The sequence below is a fragment of the Syngnathoides biaculeatus genome, chromosome 8 (genome assembly GCF_019802595.1).
Source record: "Syngnathoides biaculeatus isolate LvHL_M chromosome 8, ASM1980259v1, whole genome shotgun sequence".
Lineage (NCBI taxonomy): Eukaryota > Metazoa > Chordata > Actinopteri > Syngnathiformes > Syngnathidae > Syngnathoides > Syngnathoides biaculeatus.
In genome coordinates this window covers 25710668-25726325 of record NC_084647.1, presented here as the reverse complement: position 1 = coordinate 25726325, position 15658 = coordinate 25710668, and the positions used below count along the sequence as shown (strand labels likewise).

General features: G+C 40.4%; 1 protein-coding gene across 2 annotated transcripts; it reads left to right on the top strand.

The window, feature by feature from the left end:
* Positions 1 to 128: 128 nt before the first annotated feature.
* On the top strand, positions 129 to 14580 carry mre11a (MRE11 homolog A, double strand break repair nuclease). 2 transcript variants are annotated; one of them, XM_061827925.1, is made up of 20 exons: positions 129 to 283; positions 799 to 862; positions 1344 to 1476; positions 5091 to 5251; positions 5333 to 5420; positions 6266 to 6407; positions 6497 to 6611; positions 7833 to 8018; positions 8098 to 8269; positions 10218 to 10298; positions 10374 to 10500; positions 11059 to 11159; positions 11239 to 11409; positions 11486 to 11545; positions 11619 to 11778; positions 13536 to 13622; positions 13711 to 13775; positions 13854 to 13912; positions 14085 to 14175; positions 14299 to 14580. In XM_061827925.1, the coding sequence occupies exons 2-20, from the start codon at positions 843 to 845 to the stop codon at positions 14338 to 14340; spliced, it is 2061 nt and encodes a 686-aa protein (XP_061683909.1). In that variant the 5' UTR covers positions 129 to 283; positions 799 to 842; the 3' UTR covers positions 14341 to 14580. The 2 variants fall into 2 exon arrangements, with proteins under 2 accessions (XP_061683909.1, XP_061683910.1); XM_061827926.1 differs by lacking the exons at positions 129 to 283; positions 799 to 862 and adding an exon at positions 1087 to 1222.
* Positions 14581 to 15658: the final 1078 nt, after the last annotated feature.

Here is a 15658-nt window from a genome sequence, read left to right as displayed (position 1 = left end):
GTCCAACGAATATTTTCTGTGTAACACCGGCAATTCTTGAGTATCGAACTACAATACCCATGAGCAAGTAGTATGGAGAGGTGGAGGGAGGCTTTGAGAGACTTGCCGGGAATTTTACGTTTGCTTTTTTTTTTTTTTTTTTTTTTTTAAAGAGTGGTAAAATGTTGTAGGATAAGAGCAATTTTAGCAGAGCTATCGAACCTTGAGCACGATAATTCTAGGACCCGAGACTATTTCTCTAATAAATAACATAAAGCTAGCGCTAGCAATTTGAAGCGTCCTGGTGAGTATTAAAAAATGAAACTAGAGCAGTGAGTAGTATAAACGCTAGAAAGCTAATGTTTGCTACTACTGTATTTATGAAGTTAAGCCATACTTTAGCTACAACAACTAAATATATTTGTATTAGAGGGCAGGCACGACTTCGAATATAAAACCAAAACAAAACTAGAAGTCATAGTTCCCGTGCGGTCTGAAAGTGGGGAATAAGTAGTCTTCTCATTGAACCTGCTCCTATCCCTGGAGATGGTGCAGTGCAGTAGATGCTCTGGTTTGTCCATAATGGACAGAAGTGTGTTCAGCTGCCTTTCTTCCACAGATATCAGTCTGTTGAACAAACATAATATAATTACAAATTTATAAATAGACGTCATAATACATAACCAGTACAATAGTGTTGTGCTGTGATATTTATTTGGCTACTACGTGGTCTGAAGTGTCATTTTATTAACCGATGTATTGGATATGAGATCCATTTATGTTCGAATGTTCTGTTTTTTTTTTTTGTATTCTATGCAGCAAAGGTCTTCAGTCTCGTGTGAACGGCTCATTTTGCTGTCGTCATGTCATCAAACAACACTTTGTAAGTCTGATGAAAGCATAGGATGCCAATAAAATACATATTCTGTAATGTAATGGGGCGGAACAGGGGTGATTGGTTCAAGTATGTCTGCCTCACGGTTCTGAGGACCGAGGTTAAAATCCCGGCCTCGCCTATGTGGAGTTTGCATGTTCTCCCGTGCCTGTGTGGGTTTTCTACAGTTTCCTCCCACATCCAAAAAACAGGTATGAATTGGAGACTCAAAATTTCCTGTAGGTTTGTTAGTGAGTGGGACTGCTGTCTGTCTCCATGTGCCCTGCGATTGGCTGGCAACCGGTTCAGGATGTACCCTGCCTCTTGCCCAATGACAGCCTGTTAGGTTCCAGGCCTCCCACGACTCATGTAAGGATAAGCAACTTAGATAATGGATGGATGTAATGTGTGTTGGTCTTTCAGTAGTATTCTTGAGTCCCAATGCGTCATGTGCACTGCCATGATTTGAACTTTTTTTTCCTCCCTCTAGGGATGATGATGACACCTTTAGGATCCTGATTGCCACCGATATTCACCTCGGATACCTTGAGAAAGATGCCATCCGTGGCAGTGACTCCTATAACACATTTGATGAGATCCTGAAATGTGCCAAGACAAATCAGGTAACTGGACATATTCATATTTTCTACTCTAGCAGCCAATGCACATTTATCACTCTATCCCAGGGGTTGGGAACCTTTTCGACTGAGAGAGCCATTAAGGCCAAATTTTTTAAAATGGAATTTCAAAAGAGCCATAGAGTATTTTAAAAACTAAATGCAAATGTATTTGCGCATTAATATAAGACCAACACTTTTAGAGTACAATAAGTCCCTGAATTATTTTAAATAACATTGTTACGCTGTTGCTCACCTATGATGACAAAAGTACTTCTTACCATTAATGCGACGTCTAGTCCTGCACGGTTTTGCTGATGGCTTTGGAGTTTGTTTCATACATCGTAAGATTAACCTTGACGCAGGAGTTGAGACTTCCATCCGTCAATCGTGAACCAAATAAATTTGATTTGCCATCATGATGAAACGATCGTGAACAGTTCTTACCGACAAAGGCACATCTTTTATTCGTTTGATTATCATGTCTTTATGCGAAGTTGGCAAAAATGTATATTGGCAACGTCGAGTACGAATGCTTTGGCATACTTCCCATGTGTGAATTTAAACACACAGAGGAACCCTCCCTCTCCACAAAGGCTGAACATTCTTGTTGAAAACTTCAGTACGCCTCATTTTTTTTTTCTTTGAGCGACCTTATGTCCAAAGCGTTTCCATAATTACTTGTTCCGACACGATCGGCATTCGACCCCTCTGCGCCTGTGGACATAGACTACCATGAAAAAGTTACGGCAACCCCAGTAGGACAAACCTTCTCTGCACGACACAAATCACATGTACAATATGTCAATATGAGGGCTCCGCGAGCCATATGTAACCACCAAAAGAGCCAGATATGGCTCAATCAGTTCCCAACCCCTGCTCTATTCTATTGACATTTTTTTTCAAATAATTGAATATTCAGATAAACAAAATTTTTGTTTTGTGAAAGAGAAAAGACATTTCACTTAATAAATGACCTGTTGGTTTCCTTTTTTCATTATCAACATTTTCAAATTGCAAACAAAATAAGGAAAACAAATATAAATCAATAAAATTAATTATAAACTTAACATTTCTCAGAACCCAGGGTATTAATTTAAAAAAAAAACTATAAACAGCAATGCTAGCAACAACTTCACCTCAGCAGCTACAAATTGAAGAATTTACACCACACATAAAGGATGCTTTTTGGCATAAAGCAGGCAAAACATTTGAACTGGGAGGTTCATGGCTGTGCTTTTATGGGACTTTGATGAACTGATAAGGAATAAGACATTTTTTTTATAAGATTTTAGTTGTTACAGTGTTCAAACTGGAAAGATGAAACCTACAGATTTGCTACAAGTGGTTCTTGATATTTTATCCACCAGGCACTCCGGTTTCTTCCCACATCCCCAAAACATGCATTAATAGGAGACACTACATTCTAAATTGCTTCTTGATGCCATTGTGAGTGCAACTGTTGTCTCTCCATGTACCCTTGGCTGGGAACCAGTTAAGGGTGTACCCCGCCTCCTGCCCGATGATAGCTGGGATAGGGTCCAGCACTTCTGCGGCCCGTGTGAGGATAAGAGGCTCAGAAAATGGATTGATAAAATAATTGAAATACAAATAATGAATTCCAGCACTTAAAGGAAGACTTTGCCCAAAATTCACATGTACAATAAACCCTCCAATGTGAAGGAATATTATTGTTACGTATATTTTGGACATGAATTGGAAAAAAAAAATTGAAAATAAAGAACATTTTTGAAATCCAAGCAAAATCTGGATATGTGCCAGCTTTCACAGCCAGACCCAGAAGAAACATCCTTGACCCCGCCCCTGACGTCGCCAGTGCTGAGCATTACAGACCATTCGTTCTAGTTAATCCAAGATGCTGACGTGTTTTGCACCAAACTGGAACAAAACTGTGAAAACCCCCCCAAATTTGACCTTCTTTAACCTCCCGTGGGGTCAACCTAACAGGATAAATGCTGTGGCTGTCACAGTTGAGGCTCGTTCATCAGCAGGGGAAATTTGCACGCATCTAACCATTACTGGTTATTAGCCGCTTAGCTGTAGCCTCTCGTGCCGGTACTTTATAAGCAACAACATACTTTATGAGGCGGTACGGTCGGCGTCAGCGTCACGCCCCCTCTCCAACACATCAAGTTCAGCCTGTGTGTATTCTGGCTCAAACGCATAGGCTTGAACATTGTAGATTATTTTTGTTTTGTTTGCTCAATGGCAGGAGTAGTAATAACACAGAGCATCGACTCACTGTTATTCTGGCTTTATTGGCTCTTGGCACACAACACTTCCCAGTTGGCGTTAATCAAACTTTCTTTTTCTCTCACTAAAACGCTTGTCTCATCCACACATCAACACACACGGCCACCTGCACCGAGCCCACAACATATGGCTTCATGTTATCCTTTGTAAATACCATCTTCTTCAGGGAATGTTTTTTGAATGCTATTTACCACACAAGATGGGCTATACACTGTATATCAGGGGTGCTCAATGCGATCGAGAGGCAGTTATGGTCGATTGTGTGATGGCATGCCAAAACAATAAAAAAGAAGATGTTAAACTATCATCCACCTCGTCGCTTGATTCCGGTGTGGCCACTACATCGAGCGCACGCACATAAAGGCGCATTCTACCAAGCTGGCCTCCTATTTACGGTGATGCGCGCGTGCAACGTCCCCCAACTCACCCCCCTGTCACCGATCGATCACGAGAGGCTGGCTGCTTGAAAAGTAGATCTTGGGGTAAAAAGGTCTGGCCACCCATGCTTATTCTCTCCATCTAAACCAACTTCTCAGAAAACCATCAAACAAATCCCCGGGGTCCAAATAATGGGATTGTTGTTCATCGTCAGTGCCACGCCCCCTGTCCAACACGTCAAGTTCCACCTGTGTGTATTCTGGCTCAAGCGCACAGGCTGGAACATAGTACATCATGCTATTTTTGTTTTGTTTGTTGGCAATTATTTCTCACAAAAATCAGCCACAGATTGCCAGATAGTGGATGTTTTCTGTTCGGTGAAACCTATCCTTTACCAATGGGGGGTCAGAACAGGAAGCACTGCAGGGATGGTAAACGCCGATTGGCTGTCAGTTTTCCAGCCGGGCTCAGTGGAATGTGTGTGCAAGAGAGGAATTTCGATAATACTTTTCCCATTTAGAGGTGTTTCTTGGTGAAATCTGTGGATAACTCTGGCATTAAAAGAAACACTCTACCCTCATCGACTAACTTTTAATGTGTGCTCGCTTTCCTATTAGTTTCGACAAAGTATTCTTTTAACCAGGACTAAAGCGAAATACAATAGAATTACTCAGTCTCAATGTCAGATGACACCGACCTGGCAATTAAGTCGACAAGGAAGATTTTTTGGGAAGATTAATCAGTGTTCTGAGTCACACTTTTCAACACTTTTTTTAGTGGGGATGCACCAACACCTGATACCAATCTTTGGCGATACGCTTTGTCTGTACTGTACAGGTTCTTAAAAAAATACCCCAGTACTAAGACACCAAGACTACCTTACCAGCCTTTATTAGCTACATGACAGGCACACATTTTTAGAAAACATTGTAAATGTATTTGGCTTGTCCATCCTTATTTACTGACAGGTGGATTTCATCCTGTTGGGAGGTGATCTGTTCCATGAAAACAAGCCCACGCGCCGATGCCTCCACACCTGCATCACCATGCTGAGAAAGTACTGCATGGGAGACTCGCCCATACACTTCAACATACTCAGTGACCAGACGGTTAACTTTAACACCACACAGTAAGTCCTTCTGTGTGTTAGCTTCTACTCTACGTACTTTTTACTGTATGCCATGTCATGTTTTTCTCGTTGTATATTCAGGTTCCCCTGGGTTAATTATCAGGATGAAAATTTAAACATCTCCATACCTGTGTTTAGCATTCATGGAAACCACGACGACCCGACAGGAGTAAGTCCCTTTTTCGTACAGTTTGTAATTTCCTATAGATGCCACAAGATGGTGACGGAGTGCTTTTTTCATGAGACAAAGCTGTCTCCCAACTAAATTAAGCTATTCCACTCAATTTGAACATAAAGAGGTGCTTTCAGATACAAGTTGAATGCATTCTGTGACCACACTTTTAACTCAAAACACTAAGGTCTCAAATCATCTCTCCTCTTTGAAATGACGGAAAATGCCATTAATTCGTTCTAAAGTGAAGTATTCAACCGTTTTTGCCAAAGGTTTTTTTTCCCTGATTGAGAATACAATATTGTGCTGTTCCATCTGATGTGCGTGCGTTGCCAACTTGGGGCCAGTGTATTACAGACATAAATATATACGGTACATGAAGACGGGTCAGTCCTCGTCGCCAAACTAATGTTAGTTATCCTTCACAGAGGATAACAAATGCATGCCCATGAGTATTGTTATATTATCTGTCTACATGTCACTTTGTGTTGAAATACCCGTTGCTTAAAGGGCTATAACACTGTCACAGATGTTTTAAATGGACGCGGTGTCATTCTTTGTGTTATACTTAATTTTAAATTTCAATTAAGGGGCTCATTTCTCAAGGCACAACTCTAACTTCTTTGCCACAAGATGATGCAAAATTAATATTTTTACATTAGATATGGCTTTGGCCTGACCACATAAAAATAGAGTGAGTTTTCAGCAAATAACAGGATAAATTCTCCCCTAAAAATCCGTAAATGGGCAAATTTGCAAATGCCAAACAAATATGTGGGGGTTAGCCGTACTCACAAGATTAGCATGAATATGTTGGCTAATGCTGTGTTCTTCTCTTAAAGGCTGAGGGTTTGTGTGCACTGGACCTGCTCAGTGCGTCGGGTCTTGTGAACCACTTTGGTCACTCTCAGTCTGTGGAGAAGATTGAAATCAGCCCCATCCTCTTGCAGAAAGGCAACAGCAAGTTGGCATTATATGGCCTTGGTATGTGCACGTGGCCCATTTGGGCCAAAACCACATTGTATTAAATAGTTTACATGAATGTACTGTATGTGGGGTATTTGTATGTATAGGTTCCATCCCAGATGAGCGTCTGTACAGGATGTTTGTCAACAATCACGTAATGATGTTGCGTCCCAAAGAAGACCAGGAGGAATGGTTTAACCTTTTTGCCATCCACCAGAACAGGTGTGGAACCGTTTCATTCGTTACACCTGCACAATTTAGCGAACCTAGACAAGAGACTGCAGCGGTATGGACTGCTGATCACTGTGCTTAAATTTAGAAAAAATAAAGGAAAACCTGTACTTAGATATTGATTAATTTAAACACATTCAATAAATATTATACCTGAATAAATATTTGAAAATAAGTCATTCTAAAAAATTAAATGCAACTGTCTTGTTCTTGAAATTTTAATAAAACTGAAATGTACTGAATAATTGTACTGAACTGCATTAAAAAGAAAAAAGTCACTGTAACACTATTTAGTTTGAACATTTCATTCAGTGATTTTTTTTTTTTTTTTTTTGTCCCTTGAACCACATGAGGAAACCCTCATATCACACTTTGAGAATCCCTGATGTAGAGCAAGGGGGCATATTTGCAATTTGCCGCACAGCTTACTACGATAAAGGATTAAACCCATATGATTTCTCATAGCCAATCACCAAGTAAAAATAATGAGATACTCTTATTGTATAATCAAACAAAAGTACAGTATATTAAATTTTTGTTGTATATATGTATGTATTCACTGTATATCTATTTTTATACATTCAATCATGGTGTCATATTTTTTTGGGGGGGGGAGGACTTCATTATGTTCTCAAATTGTCCTTAAAAAATGACAATTATTACCTAATTCACTGTTCAAATTTCTTACAAATGCCAGAGACACAATATACTTGGATGTAAAATTTGATAAAGAATGCGACAAGGACGTAATTGATCTGAAATTGCTATGATAATGTTTTAATACAGTATTTTAGTCATCAAAAATGTGCTTTATAATATTGTTGTAAAGTTGAGTGGTCATACCTATGAGATGAGAGGTCTTAAACGTGATCCAAGTGGTTTTTAAAACTTATAATTGGGTTTTTAAATTTTTAAATGTAAATTATTTAAAATATGTAAAACCACAATAACGTAATGATCTTGGATACGTCAGAACAAAATATATTTTTCTTTTTAAAAAGAAGCACTTTTGATACACCTTTTGAATTGTCACTTATTTTGTGCATGTGTACCTAATTGGACCTCGGAAACTTCCTTCCTAATTCAGGCTAATTTAAATTTAGACCATCATGATACTATTTCTTATGCCACAGTAACACATTTTTTTTCAAGATTCTCTATTTGGTTCCAACAGTAGATCATGCTCTCTGCATTTGGTATTTCTCCTTCCAGGAGTAAGCACGGTGCCACAAACTACATTCCCGAGCAGTTCCTGGATGAATTTCTGGACTTGGTGGTGTGGGGTCACGAGCACGAGTGTCTGATAGCACCAACCAGAAATGAGCAGCAGCTCTTCTACGTGACGCAGCCTGGCAGCTCAGTTGCCACCTCGCTGTCTCCTGGAGAGGCGACCAAGAAGTAACGGACACACACAGATCCCATCATTGGAGGTTGTGTTTGAAGGCCATAGGAATCAAACTGCTCTCTTTGAGTGCAGGCATATAGGGTTGCTGAGGGTGAAAGGGCGTAAAATGAACCTGCAGAAGATCCCCCTAAAGACTGTGCGTCAGTTCTTCATACAGGACGTGGTGCTTGCTGACTACCAGGATGCGTTCACAGTCGATACACCCAATGTCATAAAGAAGGTGGAGAACCTTTGCCACGCTAAGGTACTCGCTGTCATATCCAGTCATTCCCAACAATGGTGTAGTGGTTAGCAATGCAATTTACCTGTCTCTAGAGTGGAGTTTAACTTATTCCACGGCCATGCTCACAAGACTTGCATCGCAAATCATTTTCCCGTATTCATTCCATCCTACTCCCCTGGCCCTCACACCTAAAAAAACAGTTTGTAGTGTATTTTTCAGTAGTGAGAATCACATTCCATGGTATTATTCTTTATTTAAATGTTTCTTTTCACCTTTTTTTTTTTGCTTCAGTGCAATGGACATTCTCTTTCAGGTTTGTGTTCCATGGCCACATGAGGCCAGTATTATAGATATTTACAGATTTACCAGTCACAACTCTTTAGTAAGCCACAGTAGTACTAGTTGTTCAAACATCTGTTGCCTAACGGGTCATAACACCGATGCTATTTGTTAGACTGTCTATGGCCTTTTGTATTGTTTTTTAGCATCAAGCTAAAAAGACTTTCCTCTGACAAATCTACATTATATTTCCAAAAGTATTCGCTCACCTCCCTTGACCCACATATGAACTTAAATGACATCCCTTTCCTATTTGATATGGTTTAATATGATGTTTATCCACCGTTTGTGGCTATAACAGCATCAACTCTTCAGGGAAGACTGTCCAGTCCACAAGGTTTCCAACAACCTTTCCTACAAACTCGAGAGCATGGAATTGTCCAAAATCTCCAAACCAACTCCTGGAAAAAAAAAAGAACAACTCGCACCATAAATCCCCCTACATCAAACCTCACACCTGGCACAGTGCCTTCAGTAAAAGGATCGTTTGCATGGCAACCGCCAAAACCAGCCTCATCCATCAGGTTGCCAGGTGGATTAGCATGAGAGAAGGCATCGCCACTGCTCTAAAGTCCACTGGCGGTGTCCTTTACACTGCTGCATCCGGGCTTTGCATTGCAGTTGGTGATGTAGGGCTTTGATCTGGCTGCTCAGCCATGGAAACACATTTCATGAAGCTCTAAGCATGGTTCTTGATCTAATGTGAAGGCCACATGAAGTTGGGAGGTCTGTAGCGAGTCACTTGGCAGTAAATTGGCGACTTCTTCGCACTATTCACCTCAACATCCACTGATTGTGCTCCATCAGCTTATGTGGCCTACTGCTTCATGGCTGTGTTGCTGTGGTTTTCATACGCTACCATTTTCTTATAACTGGAATATTTAAAAGTGAGGAAATTTCCTTTCGTAATTCCACGCTGGAATTCAATAAGCTCCCGAGAGCAACCCAGTCTTTCACAAATGTTTTTAAAAATGGTTTCCATGTGCACGGAATGGTTTAGAACATCTGAATCCGATTATTTGGATGGGTAAGTGAATACTTTTAGCAATATAGTGTATGTGGTTAGTTTAAATACATAGCACCCAATTGTTGTAGTTTTAATCCGACAATAAACTTTAACTAGGTGTGGCCATAGATCGTCTGAAGCCTCTGTTTTGACGAACAGTTCACTTTCTTCCAAATTGCTATGAAGTGATTTGAGTTGAGGTCACTACCTCAACAATATAGTGCTCATATCTCAAAGATTTGCTCACAAAGCATAAAAATCATCCAAATGATGGCCTTTTTTTCCATTTTTCTTTTCTCTCTTTTCCTTGCCCAATGTGGAGATTTTGATTAGGAGAAGATTTCCAAATTTGGGCCTTTGAAGCCCTTTAAGACCCTTTTGTGGTTGAGGGCTAGACAAATAAACTTCACTTGACTTGAAAAACTGGTAAGTTGGGGCATTTGTATCTCAGGGCACCTCTGTGTATACAATATTTTTTTTACGTTTGTGTTTGGTGGTACGTTGTCAGATTTTTCTAATATAAATATGTGCTTCGGCAGTGAAGCTTTGGAAACACTTATCCACCATTACTATTTTTAGGTTTTACAGCTCATTGTCACATTTCTTTGCACTGATGTTTTACAGGTTAATGAGATGCTAGAAGAAGCAGAGCGGGAGCGTTTGGGATGTCTGCTCACCCCAGAGAAACCCCTCATTCGCCTCAGGGTGAGCTTGAAACACCTCAAAAAGCTTGGATCCAGTCACATTACTGCCAGATCTCACATTTGATCTTCTCCTTAGGTGGATTACACCGGCGGATTTGAGACCTTCAACACATCCCGTTTCAGTCAGAAATATGTGGACCGTGTGGCTAACCCAAAAGACCTCATTCACTTTTTACGATGCAGGGAGAAGGAGCAAATCAAAGGTTCAACTAAATACTATACATAGGGGTGGGAGCCAACGTTAGATGATCCATTTCCATTATCAACTCTCCATCAATCCATTTTCTATTCTCTTTTCTTGACATTGTAAACACAACAGAGATGGCATCTGTGATGCTGATGGAGTGTAAAAGAAAATACAGTGTGAATATTATTGTGAAAAACGAAATGCATTTATTTTGGGGAAAAAAAATCACAAATGAATGAATGCCATTTAATATGTTCTTGGTATGCCAATGTAGAGTAAATAAATGCCACATTCTGGAGAAATATGTACTATAATTAACTAAGGAAATTAAAGGGGTAAAATTGGTATGGTATTGGTATGAATTCAGGATGAGGGAAAAAAAGCATAACGAAAAGGCTTATTTCCCTACTGTAGTTTGTCACCACTTATGAAAATTAGTGACACTTACGGGCTTGGAGGGAAATAGAATTGACTGCCTGATCATTTTTGATAACGTGTTCATTTTGGCAAACCTTTTCTGTGTTAATTTTGATGGTGACACACTCTCATTTGTATATAAATGTATTCTTTTTAGATGAACTGAGTGTTGACTACAGCAGAGCAGTAAAAACAACTGCAGTTGAAGGGCTGAGAGTGGAAGACCTGGTGAAACAGTACTTTGAAGCGACCGAGCAGGTGCAACATGGACACAAACGCACACACGGACTCCTGTCTTGTATCTTTACTGAACATTGTGTCTTCCACGTTCCCACAGAAGGTGCAGCTGTCCCTCCTGACAGAGCACGGCATGGGCAAAGCCATTCAGGAGTTTGTAGACAAAGACGAGAAGGACGCCATTGAGGAGCTGATCATCTACCAGCTTGAGAAGACACAGCGCCATCTCCAGGGTCGGAGCGTAATCACAGAGCAAGAGATCGACACCGAGGTTAGCAGCAGGGTGTCGAACGGGAAGTATGTACGGTAACAGGGAGGTAACCAATGTCTGTTTTCGTGTGGTTCAGATCAAGCGAATTAGAGAGTCCAAAAAGAACACAACAGAAGAAGAAAATGAAATTAAAGAGGTTTGTGAGCTGACTGACCAGTGATGGCAGGCCTGTGACATTTCATTCATCACACGCGTTCATCCTGTTTTAGGCAATCAATAGAGCCAAGGCACACCGCTTGGAGCGTGGAGAGACTTCACCGGATGTCAACATGTCAGACCCATCTAGCGACGTGGACTCCGACCAAAATGCTGCACCAGTCAGAGGAGGAAGTCGAGGACGTGGGGGCAGAGGCCGAGGACGAGGGAGAGGTGAGTCCTCAGCTGATGGCTCCAAAGGTTTATTCAAGATATGTTGCTTTATCAGAGACACCAAAGTGAAAAAAAAAAAGATAATTTAGCATGTCTTAGTCCTGTGCGGCATGCAGGTAATCCAGAGTGGGTAGCTGGGTGCCTTTACAGTTGAACCTCAGAGTTCGAACATCTCGGTTGTTGTACAAATCGATGTTCGACCAAAATAATTGGCATTTAAAAAAATGCATCAGTTTTCGCATCAATTCTCGCTGTCCCAGCAACTGGCCATGTTGACCGGGTAGTTGACTCAAGCCCAGTGATCCTGAACGCAACACGGCGGTGCCGAGACGAACCGCTACCCACTTTGAGTCAAGCAGTCACTCATACTCAAGCCAGTGCATCCTCAGAGCGTGAGCACGTACCTTTGCGAGTACTTCTCAAAGATTGTTTTTTGTTATTTTTGTATTATATTCTTTGCCATGGGCCCAAAGAAAGACAGCAGTGCTATCAGCAGTGAAGGAAAATCAAAAGTTAAACGAACCCCAGTGGATCCAAGTACGCTAAGTATGGAAATACACTACATGTTTATTAAGGCTCTTTGTAGCCAGCATCGTATGTCTAAGTCGACTATTTCGACTATCCAAACGAATATAAACGTAATAAAAGACAGCTACGTGGCATGGTGACGCTGCTGTAGAATGTTGGCCTCAGAGTTCTGATGATCGGGGTTCAAATCCCGGCCCTGTCTGTGTGGAGTTTGCATGTTCTCCCCATCCCTGCGCGGGTTTTTTCCGGGCACTCCTTTTTCCTCCCACATCCCAAAAAACATACATTAATTGGAGACTCTAAATTGCCCCTAAGTGTGATTATGAGTGCGAATGTTTTCTTTCTCCATGTGCCTTGCGATTGGCTGGCAACCAGTTCACGGTGTACCCTGCCTCCTACCCAATGGCAGCTGGGATTGGATCCAGCACTCCCGCGACTCTCTTGAGGATAAGCGCCTCAGAAAATGGATGGATGGATAAAAGGAAGCTAGTGTTCCCAAACGAGTGATAAGCTTGGCTAGCATGGAGTTGATGCTGGTCTCTCACTTCAGGTCCTGACAAACTGTAGTTTCCAGGACCTAAAGGTCTTGATGGTTGATACGGGAGTTGGTTTGCTTGGTGGGCTAAGTGCATAGGGTCCAGCCGGGGTCCTGCATTTAAATGCATTTAAAGGACTTCAAGACCACAGATATAAAGGTGACAGGTCTATAGTCATTCATTCCCGAGAATGCAGGTTTCTTGTGGATTGGGATGATGGAAAGTTTGTGGCATGTAACAATGGAAGGAAGGAAAGTAGCAATGGTATTAAGGAAGTGTTGTCGAAGTGAAAATCTCAACTCAGAGAATCAGATTTTTCATTTTCAGGGCAGTGGTAACTTTAGCCTTCGATATTAATGAAAGTTATGAAGTCTTCAACAAGCTGCAGATACTTGCACACTGTTGATGTTTGAAATCTTAGTTTTTGAGAACAAGTGGTATAGAGACTTGATGGCTCAACAGTATGTAATAAAATATAGCTGAACTTCAAATGTTTCTTCTTTTTGTGTCTATTTAAATGAGATTTGATGTATTCAAGATGTCTAGTTTGGGGATCTTTTACCATAATGTATTATTTCCCCAAAACAATGCAAAGATACATAGTGGTAATAAGAATGACTTATTCCCAAAAAATAAAATGTCAACAGGAGCTTACAAAATGAGCTATATTAATCTGCTTTAATCAACATCCAGGTGCTAAAGCCTCTGAGCCGAAATCCTCCGCACGAGGTGCTTCCAAGAAACCCTCAGTGACAAGCCAAAGCAGAAGCATCATGCAAGGTGTGTGTGAGGTTGTGTGTAAGAATGAAAAATGTCTGTGTATGCACGCACAAAGGGCACCATTTGACCTCCTTTGGTCATTGTTCAGCACTTCAAGGTCCGTCCCAAAGGTCTAGTCGGAGCGCTGCGACCACTTCCTATGCAACAGATGATGTAAAGGAGACACTCTATAGTTACAGTTCTTTTTTTTTTTTCTACCCTTCTTAATATTGTCTCTATTCACTTCTTCAGATAACTATTGACGACTCTGACGAAGACACTTCTGTTGTGAAAGCTCGGCCTTCTCCCAAGTACGTTGGGTTTGTTTGAGCTTATTTGGGTCTCGTGCTAGGAATTTTTTTAAAAATTCGTGATCGGGGAGAAATAGTGATAAAATATGAATTAATTGCTGCTCACCTAATATTCCAAGCATGACATTTGAAACAGCAGGTTAAACTTCGTTTCTACTCTTCATCACCTCAGAGCTGCATCCATGTCGTCATGTTTCCGGCCCAGTTCTCAGGGCCAGAGCCAAATTTCCAGAGGAGTGAGTTTTGATGACAGTGATGATGAGGTAAACTTGTGCTTCATTTTTTTCTTTTATAAAGTGCATTTCATCTCATGGCAATACGCTTCCCTTTTCTCACTTTCCCACAGTCAGAAAGTTAATCTCTGTTTTTGTTTTTCCTCAATCCAGGATGATCCTTTTAAAGGTCCTGGCCGGCGTTCAAGGAGATAACTACAATTCCTTCCCTCATAAAAAAAAACTCATGTTCTTTATGTTGATTCTTCACAAAATAACTCCAAACAGATGCATCTTTGTTGTTCTGACAGCCTCTAAGCTGCATGTCAAGGTGACTACTACTATACATAATTCCTATGCCACAAAGTATCTTATTTAAAGCTCTTAGTTTCATCTCTTTTAATGACTTGATAAGACAGGAGATATTCTCTAATTAAAATGTTGAATAAAAACTTGGATTCGGGGTTTTTTTTTTCCTTCAAAAGTCAAAACAATGTGTGTCAATTGGACCCCTGAGGAGAAAAAAGGTTCAAGGTGAGACTGATCTTTTGGATACACAATAAAAGGTAGCTGGATGCAATCTCTGGGTTTCTATTTACACTGAAATACAAACCTGGAATAATCATCTGGCTCCTTTATTGTTCATAGTTTGTCTTGCATATTGTCCTGTTACCAGTGGGCCAGGGTGTGTCAAGGGTGTGTCAATGGAACCTAATAGAACATATATACTCGCATAACATATATATTATATTATGTAATGTTTCATAATTTTAGTACACTATTGTGATCTATTTAAAGTCATAATGTTGCTGTATCGAGTCGTTCTTGCAATGTTTATAAATCCAACGCTGTCTTGATTGACGCAGTTTGGAGAAGTATAATCAACAACTGAGCTATATTGTTTTTGTAACGGTAATATTTTAGAGCACCTCTTAGCAAGTAATAGGGTTTTTTTTTTAAATTTGAAAATTCTCAAAGACAAATAATTATTGTAACATGTAGACCTGGGGTGCCTAATGCGTCGATCGCAAGGCAGTCTTAGTCGATCGCGAGACAGCATGCCAAAAAAAAAAAAAGGCGTCAGCCAATATTCTGTTCAAACTGCGCGCGTGCGCAATTGCGCACCGCTGATGTGGTTCAATTCAAAGTATAACATACAGCTATTCAGTTTGTGGGATTTTGTAATGTGATTCAATGATTGAGGGATAGGGATCGCAAACGGTTACAGTTAATCGGTTATAACCGGTTTTCGATTGTTTAAAACCACACCGTAATCGGACTTTCGAAATCAGTTAAAATTTCCAATAATTTCTTCCGCTTCCGGTATTGCACATTGCGCTATTTTTTCAATATCATTTCCACTTTTTTCAAGAATGTTAACATTAAAACATTTTTACAAAAATTTAACTTACACAAGTGCGTTGTTGAAAGCCACATTCAACAAGCTTGTTTGTCAATATTGTATACAAATATATACCCCATTACCGCGGAGAAAATTAACGATCGATGGTGTAGCGCCGGAGAAAAGGAGTCA